Here is a 19,534-nt window from a genome sequence, read left to right as displayed (position 1 = left end):
CTCCTGTCTTCCACAGAGTAGATAAAGTGATCTTTCGGAAGCAAAATATGATTATGCTTTTCCTCTACGTAAGCTCTCCAGTAGTACTCAGTTGCATTCAGGATCAAATCCAGTCTCTTTAGGTTGGCACATAAGGTCCTCTATGGTCTAACCCTTTCTTTCCTATCCAGTCTGCTCAGTCACTGCTCCTTGTCACCATACACACCAACCCTATATAATCATTTGAAATTTTCTAAATGTGCTATGTTATTTTTATGCTTTCTTGTGATTGCCCATGCAGTTCCCCCTACCTGGAATCTTCCCAGTGACTCCTTTCCTCCTCCTTACTTCATTTCCCACTACCAGCTCAAGCTCCATCTCCTGCCTTGTCAACCTGATACTTCCTCTCATGTTTCCACACCGTAACCTTTGATGCAATAGCACTTATAACATTTCACTAATTCTCTTCTTGCATGTTCTTTGAATTGACTAGAACTCTTTTAGTGCAGGGATTGTCTCATATTTATTTTGGTATCCCCAAGCACCTATGCCATAATAGGTACTAAATGGGAGTGAATATTAGACTGGCTTGTAGACCTAGGACCAAAAGTACCCTTTCTGGAGTAATAGAAGATACAGCAGCTGCTGCTGCCCCTGTCCCGCCCCAGGCAGTGGACATCTACATATATAAAAGACTAAGCTACCTGCCAACCAGCTGCCTGGCTGGTAGCTATAATGTGCAATGATCACCAGGGGGCAGATGCTCAATGCAGGAGCTGCCAAGCGACTGCAACTTTGCAGAGTGCCCTCTCGCACTCCAGGACCCCTCGGGGGTTGTCGGACTGCCAGTTTCGGCCTGATCCCCACAGGCCAGGATGAGGGACCCCACTTGCCAGAGGGATCCAGCTCACTCCACAGATGCCCTTGGAGCCCCAGTGCCACCCCAGGTGTGGCCAGTTGGAGAAAGATCATGAAAAGTTGGTTCCAGGGCATGCCAGTCCTCCCCCGCTGTCCACCTTCTAATTAATTTACTTTCAATGTGCACGAATCTGTGCACCAGGATTTAGTGTATTCATAAATACCATGGCCTATTTGTGACATAGCTCTGTGAGGGAGAGGACAAAGGACTTCACTCTATGTGCCCCATTGAGACCCAACTGTTGCAGTAGTTACAAGGACACCGTAATACTACCAACTCTTGGTTATATTGTGCTGGTGAGTCACTTCATGGACTATTTAGATTCTTTCTTCTATTCCTTTTCCTTCATTCTGCCAGCTGGCAACCAAACCAAGGAAGATGAAAGGCAACCAGCTTTGTTCCTTATCATTTCCCTTAAATGGAGAAAGGTTGAAACAAACAAAATATGATTAAAATATAGTATTGGTATTATTTGTTACGTCCATCTATCCCATAGGCTTTCCTGGTACCACTTTTCATATGTAATCAGGAACGAGCTATTTATGGAATAAGAATTCCATTTGTAATCAAGAATCTCTGTTCTGTCACTGAATGCCTATCTTTCCTGAAAACTTAACATTTTTTCCCTTTCATTTTTAGATGTCAGATATTTCAGAAGGAAATGGAAATGATTTAGATTAAACAGGACTGAAGAGTAAACATTTATCATTTTTGTCAACCACTCCAGGAGCAGTCACTACTAAGCATAGTACCCCGATCAATCCATACAAATGATACATTAAAATTGTATAAATGGTGAAATTTTACATTCCAAAAAATGTGATTATTTTCTATTTTCGTCCTGTAAACAGTCAAATATATTCTACTTTAATAAAAACAGATTAATACAATGGCTGATTTTCTAAATATCTATTTTCATTTTCACAGAATATCACTCCAATGTTATCAGGTCTTTAGTGACACATAAAAGTAGTCATGTATCTTATTAAAACTTTTTCCCTCCTGAAGGACATCCTTTTTCTTTCCAGGCACCAAGCTCTTCCTACTGTGAACTAAAGTTAAAAGGACACTTATTTGAAATTCTTTGGAATTAAACCATAGATGAAAAGAGAGGACTTATCTTTTGAGACCTAATGCTATGATTGCCTCCTTAACATCGTTTTGAGGAATTAGTTTTGAATTTAAACAAAAGAACCAAAGATAGCAGATTTTGTGATATGTATCAGAAAGATAAGTGAACATAGAATATACTTTGTTCTTTAGGTAAATCCCAGAGCTAGGATGGAGGTGTAACTGTTGAATCAAAAATATATCTTGAGCCCTGGCTGGTGTGGCTCAGTTGGTTGGACGTCATCCCATGCATCGAAAGATTGCTGGTTTGATTCCTGGTCAGGGCACATGCCTAGTAAGGTGCATACAGAGGCAGCCAATCGATGTTCTGCTCTCACATTGATGTTTCTCTCTCCCCCTCTTCCTTCCTCTCTCTGTAAAAATCAACTTGAGTGAAAAGGGAAGGAATTATTTTATCTCACTGAAATTAGTTTTGCACTTCAATTAACCAGGTAAGCACAAGAGGAAAATATATATCTGGCCCTGTAGGAGGTGCTGAATAAAGAAAAGCTGTTATTATTGTTATTTGGGGGGGGGGGATTCTTTAGGACAGGTCTTATATGAATTTTGAAATATAAAATTTGTTAATTTTTCAAATTCAAAAAGTTGCCATCAAATTTAAGACAAACCATCAGAAATGCACAGAGTTTACAAGCATGACTGTTTAGTTTCAGAAAATCAAACATGGACAGCTTTGGAAGTGACTCAAGTTTCACAAAGATATTATTATCATTATCATCATCATCATCATCATCATCATCATCATGTTTCATGGTATCCTCTAGGGAAAATTAAAATATTATAGAAGGACAAATGTTAAGATGAAGATGACTAGATCCGGAACGGCCAACACGGAGGGGCTGGCAGACCCCTTGGTAGAGTCCTGATATCTCAAAGGCATAATCTCTCTAAGATGGTTTATCAGACGCCTCTTTATTCTTGTTCTGCATGTGTTCAGGTGCCTAACAGATATTTTTCTCCTGTTAGGAAGCCTGGAAAGAAAACAAAAAAAGGTGCCAAAGAAAAAGCATCAAATAAAAACAAAGATGAAATAGAAAAAATAAAGTCATACCCCTTTATGGAAGGCAAATCTGAGGATGATGTCTACTTAAAACACTTATATCCAAGGCAGATATAGAAGATAAAGAAAGTTATTCATTTACTTAAGAAATTTCAAATTCTGGACTCGATGAATCCAAAGCAAGGTGTTTATCTTTTTAAAAAAATATATTTGTTTATTGATTTCAGAAAGGAAGGGAGAGGGAGAGAGAAACACCAATGATGAGAGAGAATCATTGATCGACTGCCTCCTGCCTGTCCCCCACAGCGGATCAAGCCCACAACTGGGGCATGTGCCTTGACTAGCAATTGAACCCTGACCTCCTAGTTCATAGGTTGATGCTCAACCACTGAGCCACACTGGTCAGGCAGCAAGGTGTTTATCTTGATGTAACACTGGATATGGCACTGGGGAAGAAGAAAAAGTGGAACCATTTGCTAGTGTTCTTAGTTTGCCACACCCATTCATTTCAGAAATCAGTAAAGTTACTGTATTTTTTTGGGGGGGTGGCCTCAGTGTACTTAGGTTCAGCTTCTACACGGCAAAACAATCTTCTAGTTAAGTGTTCTTGGCTTGCACCGATCACAGGGTGGCCGGAGGGCACCAGAGCAGTCTATTAGTTTTTCAAAATGCTGTCTGAGACCTGATAGATGTACTGAGAGACTTCAGGAGCTCTACACTTCAGCGACAGCGTATAATTGGGGTTTCCATGCTGGATACATAGCTCAGCCAAGATCCAAATGCCATTAGTGAGCTTCAGAGATTGGTACAGCATGTCCTGCCCTTCCACATTCCTCTTGGCAATAGTAAAAACGTTGTTGTTTTGCAACTTGCTGGAAACAGTGTCAGCATTTAAATGACATTCCTTAATCTGAAACTGAAGTTCATTTTCATTGGAAATATCCTTCCATGTTGCAAGGAAGACCTGGTGCTCCATTTTGCCATCTTCTACAAAAAGCACATTGAGTGGATGAGGCAGCTGAAGTAGAAGACATCAATGTTGTTTTTCACAGCTACCTGTAGGTTATTCAGAGGTTCCATTTTCATGACTGGACCCAAGGTGTTGAGAGGCAGGGAGACATCAATGCTCTGATTTGGCATCAGTGGTGTATGGATGGCCAGAGGAGTGCTGGGGATGACGCCAAAGCTATTCTTGTTAAACTGGATTGCAAAGTCTGTCATATGCTGCAGAGCTTTGTTGGTGAAGTTCATTTCCATATAGATGTGCCCCTGACAATGAGTAAATGTTCCAGAAATCTCCAAGCCTTTGGCCTTTACTGCAGGCAGCCAGACAGCCTTAGGAGCCACATATCCACCATGTACCATGCCTATCCCCGTAGAGAGTTTAAATAGATCATTCAGACAACTGCTGACCAAGCAAGAGTAGATGAAGGAGCCAAGGTTGCAGGCACTGATGATGGAATGAAGGATTGTCCCACCAGACTATCTAGTCCTCCTCCCAAGAGATCCACTGCTCCCACCTGCATGGAGGTTACCTGTGGCACATTGACTGGTGGACTGAGATCAAGGTCACCTTGAGGGGGAATAACCTGAGTCTGTTCCAGGTTGGTAGCAGTGGCGGTGCCAACAGGACTGTCACCTGCATCAGTGTTCCCATGATGTATTGGCAAGTGTTTGCGATGGATTCCGTGACTTCCTTCCACAGAAGCATTGGGAGGCTTGTGGTACAAAGAGGCCAAAGAACCAATGTGGCAGATTAGCTCATCCAGCAGAGTTGGCTCAATAAGATCTGTCTCCTCAGAGATCAGTGGCTTCTCAGACAAGACTACTTCTTTGGCTGTGACAGGGTCGGTTGAGAGAAGCCACCAATAAATATAGCCCCTGTCTCAAAGGTCAGGATTATCAGAATCCTGTGTTGCCAAACTCAAGACCTGCTGTACCAGCTCCTGTGTTTCTGATGGTTTCTTGAGAAACAGCTTCACTATAGCAGTGAGCAGAGTGAGTTGCACTTGGGTGCTCTCATCATGAAAACCCTCCAGGAAGCTCTCTAGTAATTCATCTGCATTGTCAATTCGTTCAGCATATTCGCCCACAATCCAAATCATAGCTGCTCACGCATCTGGCTCATCCAGCGAGTCTAAGTTCTCACACAGAGTGGCAATGATGCTTTCATACTTGTTGGGATACTTGCAGAAGATGTCCCTGATGACAACTATCGCCTCTTGGACCACATAATTTACTTTGGTTTGGATGAGATAAGCAATGTGCTCACACAACATTCTGCAGATTGCTCCACCTTGATGGCACACCGTCCAATGGCCCTCACAGCTTTGCGAACAAAGTCAGCATCCACCTCTGTGGCATATTCCTTCAGCTCTGCCAGAACCTGAGCAATACTGGCTTGAGATGCCAAACGAATCATGATGTCCAGCTTCTCTAGTTTAACATAGATGGGATCATTATACTTCACAAAGAAGACTTTGATTTCCTGCTTTAAGATTTCAGGCCTTTTCTGAACAGTTAGGTTGATGTTCCTCAGGGCGACATATCACACCTCTGGCTCCCCAGACAGCAAAGTGACAAGTGGAGGGGCCAACTTCTTTAGCAGCATATTATAGTAGTCAGAGTCCTTGGGTAACAACTCTAGAAATTTCATTAGGACTTTTACTGCTGAAAGCACCACTGCTGAGTTGGCATGAGATAGCCGGGGAGTTACCCGCTCACAGATGCTCTGAGCCTCCCGGTCATCTTAGGGTTATAATTGGACAGGCAGACCAGGATGAAAATCTGGCCCCATTCAGTACACTCATTCAGGGCTGTCAGCAGCTCATTAATGTTCTGTGGGTTCAGATCGAGTAAGTTGCTGTTTGGGTGAGATTCACTGATTTTAGAAAATGCTGCTACAGCATTAGCCACCACCATTGGATTTGAATCTGCTATGAGATCCCGCAGAGAATCCAGAAATCCCTGATTTTCCACCATTTGGGCATTGATATCATGGAGTTTTGCCACGCAGACTGCTGCTGTTTTCCAACATAGGGATCTTCATCCTTCAAGCACTTTCGGAGGGGCTCACAGAGATATTATGTGATCTTGTCCACTTGGATGCATCCCATGGTTCTAACTGCCAAGGCCCGAATCAGAGGATTGGGATCTTCACAGTCCTTCACAAAGCTGTTGGCAGCCATAATGGTCATGTCTGGCTGACTCTTGCCATAGTTCTTCAAGTAGAGATACACCAGCTTCTTTAGTTCCAGGTTGTCAGTCTGCATACAGTTCACTACATCTGGAAAGAGAGAGCTAACATGCTTCCCCACAGTCATAGCAGCAATCACTTTCTTCACAGCCTCCTTCCACTTTTCTTTCTTTTCATTGTTGAGTTCAGCCTTTAATTCAAAGATTTCTCCTTTTTTATTGGTTGTGAAATAGTTGGAGTCAGTCATGGTGTTAGCTCTTTAATGTGCACTGGAGGCAAGGGCGGGGCGGCGGCAGCGGCCAGAGAGCCAGTAAAGTTACTGTATTTACAGGGAATGCATCAGAGATTAAAATAGCAGGGGGAAAATGAAGCTGCATTTGCAGGAGGAACTAATCTGGTTCAGAAGGTTTTGGATGATGAAATTCAATCAGACTTTTATGTAGCTGTTCCAGAAATAATGCCCAAGCTTAATCCATTAAAGAAGAAACTGAAAAAAGATTTCCAAAACTTACTTGGAATTCCATTGGATGTGACATCCCCCAGGATGCTATTTAAAACTGGACATGAAATTAAGGTAGATTGAAGAAAGGGAGAACTTTCTGGAGACCAAAGTAGCAACACTAGATATGTCAAGTGACCAGGCAGCTGCCAATCTGCAAGCTGTTATCAATGAAATTTGTAGGCACAGACTGCTGAATCTGGGACCCTTTTGTGGTACAAGTTTTCCTTCCTACTTTGACAAGGGAAGGTTTGTTATTAAAGATGAAGCCATTGTTGCCTAAAGAAGTAGAAACCAAAGAAAACAGCAGAGAAGTTGCCTGAAAGAGTTGTACAGTAAAACCTTGATATAATGGACTAATTTGGGTGAGAGGGTGTCCGTTAAAGTTCGTTATATAATAAAGTAGGTTTTCCAAATGTGTATGTTAAAAAATTGACAAATTAATTAGTTTACCTGTTTTTACTTAAGTAGGCACGTTTGTATAATTAAAATTAAGTATGTATGAAAAGTTTAACTTCACAGGAAAGTTTTCTACATGTATTACTGTGATTTAAATTTATACTGAATAGATCTAGTAAATGCATGCATTCACCAGTCACTGCGAGTAAACAAATGCACATGGCTGGGGCGTAGCTTAGTGCAGAGGGAACATTGGCCTGTATACATTAAAACTGCTGCAGAAGGTTGAGCCACCAAGCCACGGGACAACAGAACCAATAGCCCTGCACAATGCGGTGTGATCACGTGCTAGTCATTCACCGAACATTGTTTACAGAGTGGTATCTCTTGGATTTAAATATGTAGACTATAGTTGTAGATATATATGTATTTATGTTGGCAAAATTACTAGTGTTTTTTCCCCAACATACAGCCTATTCGCTAAAATTTGTTAAAAATAACAGTGAATTAATAACCAAAAAACACCTATTAGTTTAACTATAAGAAAATCTTGGTTAAAAACATTTTCAGATTAATAGGGTATTAATTTTCGTATATAACATGTGGAAATTTTGTCTGTTAAACCCAAAGTCTGTTAAATCGAGGGTTTACTGTATTGTGAAATTATTTTTAGTAAATGAAGAAGCAATGGAGAAAATTATAAAACTGTATAATTTCTTTTTAAAAAAAGATAAAGATGGCTAATGCAGCACCTGGAACCTGCACACCAATGTGATGAAACAGTCGGAATGAAAAGATTAACACAGGTTATCTACATACAAGACTGCGTGCCTAAGTACTACATTTGCCATGTGTCTATTACACATTTATGATCTTTTACCTACAGGTTGTCTCAACATGAATGTGTCTCCTTTGGTGCATGGTTCAAGGATACAGAGTCAAATTTAGTAAACATTTAGTGACTGTCAGTAAACTATGTGACAGCCTCTGTGTTAGATGCCAAGGGTACAAAGAAAAATCAAGCAAAGATCACCAAGGACTACATAATCTGTCGGGAAAGATAGATAAATCAACTCTGTTCTAGAATGGTGTCGGTGTAACCGTCCCAGGTGCTCTAAAAGCATAGATGAAACAGCCCTGGACTGTGTGAGAAAACCTCAGGGAAGATGTTACAGAAAGAGTGTCACCTGAGCCAGATCAGCATAGCTGCCTGGATATTCCTTAGATAGAAGAGGAAAACAAGAGCACACTCAGAGCACAGAGGCCTGAGACACCCTGCTACAATCCCTGGACCACAAGTACTGTCTAACACCCATGTTCTTCCTAGGACAGGAGATAAGATGATCATGTTATATACATACTAAGAAATTTCATCTTCATCATTATGAGAAGCTCTGAAGGATTTTATTTTATTTATTTAATTTTTATTTTTATTTTTACTTATTTTTTTCTTCTTTTTCTCTGAGGGATTTTAAGTACAGGAGTGATATGATCAGGCATGCATTTTTGAAAGATCACCCTAATAATGATATAAAGGATAGGTTGATGGTGGGTGACGCTAGAATCAGAAGTACCAGTTAAGATGCTGCTGTAGTGCTCCAGGCAAGAAAAACTGAGTCCAGGAGCTAAAATAGTGGCAGTGATAATAATGAGAAAGGTATGGATGCAAAGTGATTTCAAAGGTACAATGAAAATGATTTGGGAATTGGTTAGCTCTGGGAGTGGAAAGAGAGGAGTCTGGGAAGCCTAGCAGGGTTCTAGCTGGGTGGTGGGCATCTTAACTGAAGGAGAGAATACAAGAGGGACAGAGGAAGATATGCTACAAAGAAAGGTAGGTGGCATGTAAGGCTGCTGTGAAACGTTGGCGAGATATTTCGTAAGTACTTAAACATGTTGAGAAGGATCCAATGGTCTGGGAAGGGACTGAAGATAAAGAAGAAATTAGGCAAAATTGATGAATCAAGTTCTCAGAGGAGGAAAGAGGGACTAGGCTCAGCATAGGAGCGGGGACACATCTTCCCCTGAGGCTGAAGAAAGGAGATCAGGATAGGCACGTTGGGCAGCTGGGAGCTGGGATGTAAGTGGAGGGAGCGCACTCTCTTCTGGCTGTAGGAGGCTTGAGGGGAGAGGCAAAGGTTTGAAGTAGCCTCAACTTCTGCCTTCACAGAGCAAAGCTTTGGTTTTCTCCACAGGATACTACAACGAGTTACAATGTCCTCCCCACCTCACAAGTTCTGTATTTTTATTCACTTTCTTTCCTTCCCTCTCGTCCCTTGTTCCCTCAATTCTGACCCAAAGCATATTCTGGAGGACCTGGTCCATCAATAACTTTTACTCTCTTACACCTTCAGTTTATGACTCTTTACTGAATTCTTACCCAGCCTAAATTCTTACTGAACCCTCTTCTCCTCTAAAGCTGTCATGGGTCCTCTCTCTTCACTCCCCATTATACCTTCCGGAAGATTGCTCTTACAGTTTACAAAGCACTTTCACATATTATCTTCATCAAGTGGCTAGCTCAACTCACAGCGTTTCTGATAAACATGTTTTCACAGTGGCAGTCTCAATAGGCCACTCTCATTTTTAAAGGCTGTATAGCAGGTCACAGAATATACATTATATTAATTATATTTTATGGATAGGGTTTCAAGTTTTCACTTCGTAGTCCTGCCATACATGCCCTGGCCCCAGGCCACTTCTATGCCTTGGCCCATACTGTGTCCTTTTCTGAGAATGCCCTTCTCTGTCCTAACTTAACCAAACTTCCTCCCTTCTCCAGTTCCACCACTCAGTTCCTCAATTTAAAACATTTGTATCCTTCAAGGCCTAATTTAAATGTCATCTTCATTTTTATCTGAAAGTAACACCTATCTCCTCTATTATATCTCTGACTTTCTAATGGTACTTAGCACACTCTTCCCTAAAGTATAGAACTTGGGAGATAGTATACTACAGCAAATAGCACTCAACATGGCATCATGAGATTTAAGTTCAAGGCCTGGCTCCTTCATACTAGCTGAGTTCATAGAAATACTATTTTGAGAGCAATTATAGGACTGTGGTACTGTCAATGTAAATATTTTTATGTCTCTCTTTAATAGATTATAACATTTGCCTATAAAGACACAACTCAGTGTGAGTCAGTGGCATATATAGTCAAATCTAGCAGATCCAGTCTGAAATATACAAAGGACTCTGGGAGTTAATATGAATTCATGATTGTATCTCTTTCAGGGGTAAGTTGTGAAACTGGATGAAGATCTTCCTGTATTTAGCAAGGCCAAGCTTGCATGAAAAACATTTATTTTTTAAATTTAGCATGACATGCTGAAAATACAGTTGAAAATTTTTATAGTAAACGAGGCCAAGGTCAAAAGATGTTCCGAAAGGAGAATCTTCAAGATCTCATCATTGAAATGGTGAAATTACTCCACTGATGCATTCTGGTACTTCAGTTTGGACTAGAGAATTTGAACATCCTTAATCAGAGAACTTTGGTGCTAGAAGAATGGTGTTTAGGCAAACTCACTTCTTTCCCTGCGGTGTTTCTCCTTCACTGTCACTCTCTTACCACATTCACAACATTTGACATCACATTCATGGGGGGGCGGGGGTGTCTTCCCCGACCAAGCAATTCTGTCACATCAGCTGGCTGTCCTACAATGTAACTGACTTCTAACACTATCTCCCCGAAGGAGTGTCAGATCCCACAGATCAACCTGTGCCACAAGACTGTCCTCGCCACACTTCAAGCACCGATCCCAAGCCTAGGCTGTCACTGTGCTTCTGACTGATGGACTATAAATCAGAGGTTCCCAACAACCCCCTCTTCAGGTTTGATCATTTTGCTACAGTGGTTCCCAGGACCCAGGGAAACACTTATGTTCACCAGTTTAGTAAAGAAAACAGAGGAGCAACCAAATAAGGAAATACACAGGGTGAGGTCTGGGAGGGTCCTGGGCACAGGAGCTTCTGTCCCCATGGTGTTAGGGTGCAGCACCGTCCCAGTACTTGGATGTGTTTATCAATCTAGCAGCTCTCCGGATCCCATACCATTGAGGTTTTATGGAGGCTTTATCACATAGGCCTGGTTGATTATTAACTCCATTTCCAGTTCCTCTCCCCTTTCCGGAGAATGGAGTGTGGGGCTGAAAAGTCCAAGTTTCTAATCATGGTTCGATCTTTCTGATGAGCTGCCCCCATCCAGGATCCCACCCAGAGTCACCTCAGTAGAACACCACTAGTGCTCTCACCACTCCTAGTGCTCTCACCACTTAGCAATTTCCAAGGATTTCAGGAGCTCTGCGCCAGGAACTGGGGCAGAGACCAATATGTATATTTTCTACTCTCATACAAATAGGTTTAAAAACTATAGTACATAAACACATGAGGAATTACTATAATTGATAGATCTTTTTATATACTCATTCCTTTATCAAGGGATGATTTATATACCATAAAATTCACCTATTATAAGTGTACAAGTCAATGATTTCAGCAAATTTATAGTCATACTAGAGGCCCAGTGCATGAAATTCATGCACTGGGGGGTGTGTCCCTCAGCGCCCCCTGCCCCCCTCACAGTCTGGGAGCCCTCAGGGGATGTCCTACTGATGGCTTAGGCCCAGTCCACATGGTCCTAAGCCATCAGTAGGCCTCTCTTTGCAGGAGGCAACCTGGCTGATCAGGGGAAGGCGCTGCCCCCATCACTCCCCTGCTGCTGCCACTGCTGGCCACTGCAGCCGCCAAGGTGTTTTCATTAACACGGACTACAGTCTGTTCACTACGAAAAAATGACAACTTTCTTTAGGCATTTTCAAGATGTCCCTTTCATAAGATATGACATTTCTTTCTTTCTTTATTTTTTATCCTCACCTGAGGATATTTTTCCATTGATTTTTAGAGAGTGTGGAAGAGAGAGGGAAAGACAGAGAGAAACATCAATGTGAGAGAGACATTTTAATTAGTTGTCTCCTGCATGAGCCCTGACCTGGGCCCCAGCCAGGGAGGAGCCTGCAACCTAGGTACATGCCCTTGACCAGAATTGAACCCAGACCCTGTGGTTGGCAGGCTGAGGCTCTATCCACTGAGCAAAACCAGCTAGGGCAGGATATGACATTTCTTAGCCCCTCCAGCAGCGGACCTTCATTTTTTCCTCCAGGAATGAGGTGGAAAAACCCTAGATCACCTTCTTGGATTTTTATTAGGCAAGTTACCAAGAACATTGTGAGTGGCATACTGGGAGCTTAGCCAATGAGCAGTCAGAAAAGGTGTTTCCTCTGCAGCTCAGGCGCAGAGGTGGGACTGCTGGCAAGGGCCTGCCTTCGGCTGTGAGCGGATCCTCTCCCTTTTCCTCTCCCTCTCCCTCTCCCTCCTGTCCACTCTCTCTAAAAAGCAGTGAAAAAAAATCCTCTGGTGAGTATTAAAAAAACAAATCACAGAATAACAGGCCTCCTCCTTGTAGAGGCTGAATATGTAGGCCTGAAAGAGAGAATTTTTGGCTCTGTGAAGATCCCTACATGAATTTTATTAACAATATTTGGAAAATTAGCCTAAACCACACCAATGATTCAAGTTTGTGCTTTTCTGTGTTCCAGGGAAGAATCAAATGATCTTTTGTTTTATTGTGTCAAAACAAACTTTTGCATGTGTTAAATATATAATGCTTATCCAAGTACATAATAGCAGATGCAAAAGTTCTGTTTAACTCAGTGAAAGGACTGGCAGGGTGATAATGCTGTTCAAAGGAGATTGCCAAAGATGAAAGCCTGAAGTAAAACCGTTAAATTAGATACAATCTGGCTAATGTCCTATAGGACAATAAAACCATCACTTTTCGAATGGTTTGTCTTCTAGACAGAAAATAGTTACATCTTTAAAAGACTAAAAATTCTTTTCATCTTCTCACTTTGCTGATCATTATATGTAACTTTCCAGGGCTGTAAAATGTCAAAATATGTGGAACTTATTTAATTGTAAATAGTGTGTCAGAGTGATGCGTTTAATAGAAAAGGAAATGATCATTCTGTGGGCCTCTACTGCCCCGATTATACTGAAAGGACTTGCTGTCAACGTTTTACTGTTTTACTCTCGGCCCGCCCTTTCCTCTCTGGGCTGCAGCGCAGCGGCTCAGGCCGGCCCCCCTGTCCCTGTCTGTGTCTGCTCTGGCTCCAGGGGGGAGGGGGGAGGGTTGCCCAAGCCATGGCGCGGCGGTTCGGGCCACCCCCCCCCCCCCCCCCCCCCCGACTCTGTCTTCATCTCTGCTCCAGGCCTCACCTGCGCACAACCTCCTCCTGTCCAATCCTGACTGTTATGGTGTCCCTGCCTAATTTGCATATTACCTCTTTTTATATATATCTTGTTCTAGAGTATTTCCACCACTTCCACCCCCAACATTTCCTCTAACCTGTTTACAATCAATCACTGTTTCCACCCCAAATATCTCCAGGATTCTGGTCAGTCTTGTTCCAGGGAACATGCAGGGCAAACTGGGATCTGCTGCTGCATTTGAGCAGGAGGCACTGAGGCGACCACTTGGTAAAGCTTTGGAATCACCCTGTCCTCTGCTGTGATCCATCTCGTTCTTGGAGAGGCCAGCTGGCAAGTTAAACCAGAGCTTGACAGAGTCCACCACCCCTTGAGAGTGACACATGGCTCTACCATTGCCCTGGGGTATAGTTGTGTTTTTAATTTACTATCTCAGCTGGAGAAGGGGAGTGGTCGTGTCAATTTCAGAATCTTTTACTTGGCCATTCATACTCTTAATAGCTCTTACTAGGAACCAGTGTGAGGGTCCTTTCAAACAGCATTCCATCTGTACTTTCAGGGACCAGAAGTGGATAGGTCTGAGAACCTGAAGGGCCCACCAATAGCTGGACCTGGCTCCCACATGCTCTACTCTAGAAGGGACCATACTGGTACTTGGAGTCATGGATATAATGTCAGTTGAACTGACATTCTGTCCAACAATCTTCTAAAAGTCTGGGTGTTCCCTTCCTCAGTGCATGATCACTGTGAGTCAGTGTCCAGTGGCTCCTGGGGTGTTTACTGAATGAGATCTGCTGTGGTGTTCCAGGGCACCTCATCACAGAGGCTGGCTTCTCTTCAGTTACTGGGTTCTTGGATCAAGAACTGGTTCAGGCCCAGCTGAGAAACAGATCATGACTTTTTATTGGAGTGACTGCCCTCAGCCTCCTAATCTTTCTTGATTTACTTAGTTATATAAATAAGCAATAAGTTGAGAGCCCATCACCCATAGCTTTCTACAGGTTAGTCCTCCTGCCCATCCCCATCACTTCTTCCCTTTTCTGACTTTGCAGCTCATGGTGACAATTGTACCTACCTTGTCTCTGATGGTTAAGTTGCACTGGCCTTCTCTCATCCCCATTGCTCTCAGCCTGTTCCATAACAGCATTTCTTACCCTCGGCCCTCGTCTATGGAGGATAGCTGACCACTGGTCCCAGCAAGCCTGGAGTCCCCCTCACGGGTGCATTCCTTATCGCTTTTGTAACAGAGTGACCTCCAGGCCCTCTCACAGAAGGTACACTAGTTAGTTTCCAGCCTTGCTACTATATGTATTTTAATAGGCCCACATTTAGGGGCCAGGAAGAGACAAGGAGGGGCCAGGGGAGTGAAAGGAAACTGGGAAGGGATGGCTGTCATTGAGCCTAGAGAAACAAGTGTTACGGGAAGGGTTGGAGAGGGAAGGCTCAGATGATGACCTTTGGAGTTAGCAAGATGGGGATGTTTTCGTTCAGGGGTGAAAATAAAAGCCCAATTGGAATAGGCAGAGAAGTGAAGCTGCACTGTGCCCAAGAGCAGAGAAATGAGGCTGTGGCTGAACGGGAACGGAGGCCACAGGAGAATTTCGCTTTTTAAGGTGGACAATGTTATGCTTCATTTGTATGTTGATGGGAGCAATGAATTGGAGAAGTAGAAATTTATTAAGAGGTAGAGAATAGAGGACTACTTTCCAAATCACATGTTTTGAGCAGGTAATAGGATTCAAACTACAAATGATAGATGGCCTTTGATAGGCCTATAAACATTTTTTATTATAACAGCAAGGAAGACAGGCCACAGATGGAGGTAACTGGTAGAGTTTATGGGGAGTAATCAGGTGCTTGTAATTTTGTCTGTTCTTTTCAATGAAAGATGCATTGGGGAGAATTGGAGGGAGGTCTATGAATTATGAAGAAAGAGGATCAGATGGGAATAGTTGGGTTGAAAAGCCAGAATTCCTTTGAAAGCCTTCCTTATTTTTTGTTTCTTTTTCCCATCCTGCCCCCTTTTCATAAGGATCACAAAAGAAATTTTTCTGTCAGGGGTATAGTATAGTACGCCAAACCTAGTTCTCTCTCTCTTTTTTTTTTTTTTTAAGCCCTTGCTAGGTGAAAGAACAATTAAATCTTTGCTTGCATATAATAAGTGCAACTTTTTTACTTGACAATTTCCCTTTCTTATCTGGTCCACAATTGAAATTAGGTTGCAAATCTGTGGAGGAAAAATGTCACTTGTTACAACACAACAAATTAAATAAATATTTTCTGAGTTACCCCTGGGTGTCAGGCACTGTTCTATGACATTGACTCAAAGGCACAAAGATGCCTGGCCTGAAGATGTTGACAGGAGACATAATAAACTATATGTTGTGTTAGAAGATAACAAATACTATGAAAAAAAAAGGAGACTAGAATGAAGGGAATGCAGGGAGGAGGGAGAGAGAGAGCAGGGGGCATGGGGAGGGGGTGGGGAGGAGGACTATACTTTAAAATTGGGAGGTGAGAGTAAGCCTCACTGACAAGTGACAGTTGAGCAAAGGTTTAAAGGACATGAGGAAGTTCTTTAGCTATACCGTTATCTGAGGGAATAAAACAGAACAAAAACCAGTGCTATTAAGCACATTTAATAATTGTGATGAGGAAAATCTTAAGTAATCAAAGGAAAAGAAGGTTCTGCTTTTACAAATTCTAAGTGAGTAAAGTAACAAAAGCGGAGAATCAACTGCAGATTTGCCTGAGCTGTTTGCATGAGAATGACCCCAAATGTGGTGTGTTCCTGGAAAACAATTACCTTCAAGATGATAGGTGCAGTGGTGAGACAGAGAGAGAGAGAACATAGGGGGATATTTGGGAGGACCTAAATAAATTAGTAGATGGAATTCTTTTTTTAAAAAAAAAATATTTGTATTGATTTTTAGAGAGAGGAAGGGAAAGGTAGAGAGAAACATCGATGTGAGAGCGAGACATCAATCAGCTGCCTCCTTCGTGCCCCCTACTGTGGATCAAGCCCATGGCTGGGGCTTGTGCCCTGACAGGGAATCAAACCAGCAACCTTCTGGTGCACAGGACGGTGCACCAACCAATTGAGCCACACTGGCCAGGGCAGTAGATGGAATAGTTAAGTCCATAAATTAAAGATTTGAACCATTTGAAGGAGAGAGAGAGCTCTTGAGTGGGCACCACAGAAAAGTGACTTAAGAATATCTGCATCTTTTTTTTTTTTTTTAAACAGTCCACACTGGTTTCTTTCTGGTGCTGGGAGAGAGCAGCAAGTTAAACAGAAGGATGTATTTATCAAAAAACCTGTCAGACTCGGGAACGCAGAACAGGTCTGAAACAGAAAGTGCCTCAAAGTTGAGAAAGGTTCTTCCTGTACCAGTAGAGTGCACTCAGCAAGGGTCAGCCACATCGGGGTGGGGCCAGCAGTCCTGGGGCGTTGGCACAGAGTGACAGTTTTGGTAGCTGTGCACAGTAGCGAAGGCAGCAGCCAGGTGGGAGGGTGCCTCCTTAGCAAGTCCCTCCACTTCTGCTGGGTGCCTTGGTGGCAGCAGCATCGGTGGTGGCCTGGCAGAGGGGAGTGGTGCAGAGTTGGCTTAGCCCAGACCTGTCAGGTTGTGACGTTAGCAGACAAACATAGGCCTTGACCCTTGAGCACAGCCAATGCAGGAGTAGAAGAGAAGATGTTCCAGGCCAGTGGGGCATGCGTGGAGGCGAGAATCAGACATGCTGTCTGCCATGGACTAGCCTTTAAGCCTTGGTTAAGTTACTAATCTTCTGTGTCTTGGTTTTTCTGCTCAGCTCAGTAAACAATATCTCCTCACAGGGATTTTAGAGATTAAATTAGATGATACATGAAAGCACAGTTCTAAGGGGCAGTAATTGTCAATAGCAAGCACACAATAAGGGTTAGCTAATTTGTTTCATCATCTATATAACATGTCACACTGGTCTAGTCCAACAGTACCTGGTATTCAGATTGTTTAATTGCATGAAATACCAACTCATTGGCAGCAACCCAAAGTCCAAACCAGATGAGAAGGAAACAGAAGGGTAGTGTGCAGCCGTTGCTGCTCCCATCAGACATTTGCCAAATGCTTTCTATATGCCAGGCATTGTCCTAGGTGATTTATAACTCTGGAATGCCACCTAACAATGTAAGAGCTGTCACTGTGGGTGAGGATATGGGCAGAGAGGGAAAAAAGATGTACCACTGTATATTTTTTATATTTTTTAAGTGGGGGGTGGGGGGGGGGGGAAGAAACTGTATTTAAACTATTCCAAAACCTATTTTTGCTTTTCACACTACATTCAGACAGCTCATGTTCCTTATATCCCTACTAGAGGCCCGATGCACAAAATTCGTGCACAGGGGCAGGCGTCCCTCAATCCAGCCTGCACCCTCTCCAATCTGGAACCCCTCGGGGAATGTACTACTGTCGGTTCTGGCTTAAACCGGCAGTCAGACATCTCTCTCACAATCCAGGACTGCTGGCTCCTAACCACTTGCCTGCCTGCCTGGCTGATTGCCCCTAACCGCTTCTGCCTGCCAGCCTGATTGCCCCCTAACTGCTCCCCTGCTGGCCTGATCTCCCCCAACAGCCCTCCCCTGCAGGCCTGGTCACTCCCAAGTGCCCTCCCCTGCTGGCCCGATCACCCCACACTGCCCTCCCCTGCTGGCCTGTTTGTCCCCAACTGCCCTCCCCTGATGGCCTGATAGCCCGCAACTGTCCTCCCCTGCCGGCCATCTTGTGGTGGCCATCTTGTGATGACGTCGCATGCGGGCGTCATGCGAAGGCATGATGCCACCTAGGCTTTTATTATATCCTAGTAGCCTGGTGCACAAAATTTGTGCACATTAAAAGGGAATTAATTGCTCTAACCGGTTTGGCTCAGTGGATAGAGCATCGGCCTGCGGACTCAAGAGTCCCAGGTTCAATTCCGGTCAAGGGCATGTACCTTGGTTGTGGTCACATCCCAAGTGGGGAGTGTGCAGGAGGCAGCTGATCGATGTTTCTCTCTCATCAATGTTTCTAACTCTCTATCCCTCTCCCTCCTCTCTGTAAAAAATCAATAAAGTATATATTTTTTAAAAAGGGAATTAATTAGCAGAGATATTTTAATATTGCTATTTGCCCTTTCTCTATAATAGAAGTGTGAGAGATGAAAGGAAATTAGTAAAATGTATATGAAAATCATATATAAATTTATTAATAAATAAACAGTAACAAAAGGATATAACAACAATAGAGGCATGATATAAAAATGACAAAAACATGATATGAAAACAACAAAAACATGATATGAAAACAACAGTGATGCAAACAATGACTGATAAAGTGATTAAACTTATTCTAATATCTCCCTTACACCACATTAAGAGTGAAAACACGCCAAAACCGGTTTGGCTCAGTGGATAGAACATCGGCCTGCGGACTGAAAGGTGCCAGGTTCGATTCCGGTCAAGGGCATGTACCTGGGTTGCGGGCACATCCCCACTGGGGGATGTGCAGGAGGCGGCTGATCGATGTTTCTCTCTCATCGATGTTTCTGACTCTCTATCTCTCTCCCTTCCTCTCTGTGGAAATCAATAAAATATATTAAAAAAAAAAAAAGAGTGAAAACACTTTCAGAGTGCTTGACTAATTTCCCTTGTGATGAAGTACTTAGAACTTTAACTGTAACATCACATGCTCTTCAAACTTGAGAGAAAGCAACATATAACTGACCATGTGCAAAAATGGGTTCAGGTAGGAATATGCCTACTTTGTCTAGAGTTTGTCCTTGTGATTTATCAATAGTCATCACAAATGCTGGCATCATGGGAAACTGTCATCAAGTCAATTTAAATGGGAGGCCAGTGTCAGATGGGGACAAATTAATTCTTGGAATCAGAACAGCCTCTCCCTCTGCAGATCCTGTTAATACTTCAGCTTTCATAATGTTAGGTCGTAATCTTTTGATAATAAATCTGGTACCATTACAAAGACCCCATTTACTATTGAGATTTCTCAATAGCATGATGATTGCACCCACTTTCAATTTTAATTTATGACATGGCATTCCCAAAGGAGTAATACTATTAAGAAATTCAATGGGAAAATTTTCCTTTACAGCATCATCTGTGGAATC

The 19,534-nt window shown here is 42.8% G+C and overlaps 1 protein-coding gene and 2 pseudogenes across 3 annotated transcripts in view; 2 read left to right on the top strand and 1 right to left on the bottom strand.

Moving 5' to 3' along the window:
* CAGE1 (cancer antigen 1) overlaps nucleotides 1-1,800 on the top strand; it is a 77,432-nt gene extending 75,632 nt beyond the window's left edge. Inside the window, exon 10 of the mRNA XM_081088269.1 lies at nucleotides 1,538-1,800. Within this exon, the coding sequence (XP_080944395.1) occupies nucleotide 1,538 (1 nt within the window). The 3' untranslated portion in view covers nucleotides 1,539-1,800. The remainder of the gene's footprint in view (nucleotides 1-1,537) is intronic.
* Nucleotides 1,801-2,829: 1,029 nt separating this feature from the next.
* On the top strand, nucleotides 2,830-7,047 carry LOC308515482 (large ribosomal subunit protein uL1m-like; annotated as a pseudogene). The gene is made up of 4 exons: nucleotides 2,830-2,883; nucleotides 2,967-3,213; nucleotides 3,444-3,558; nucleotides 6,547-7,047. The product of its transcript is annotated as a large ribosomal subunit protein uL1m-like (transcript).
* Nucleotides 3,685-6,472, bottom strand: LOC308516638 (AP-2 complex subunit beta-like; annotated as a pseudogene). The gene is made up of 2 exons: nucleotides 4,733-6,472; nucleotides 3,685-4,564 (listed from the first exon to the last, which is right to left on the bottom strand). The product of its transcript is annotated as an AP-2 complex subunit beta-like (transcript).
* Nucleotides 7,048-19,534: the final 12,487 nt, after the last annotated feature.

The sequence above is a fragment of the Myotis nattereri genome, assembly GCF_964212035.1.
Source record: "Myotis nattereri genome assembly, chromosome: 3".
NCBI classification, from domain to species: Eukaryota; Metazoa; Chordata; class Mammalia; order Chiroptera; family Vespertilionidae; genus Myotis; species Myotis nattereri.
Note: the sequence above shows the minus strand (reverse complement) of the source record. Positions and strands in the feature narration are given on the sequence as shown.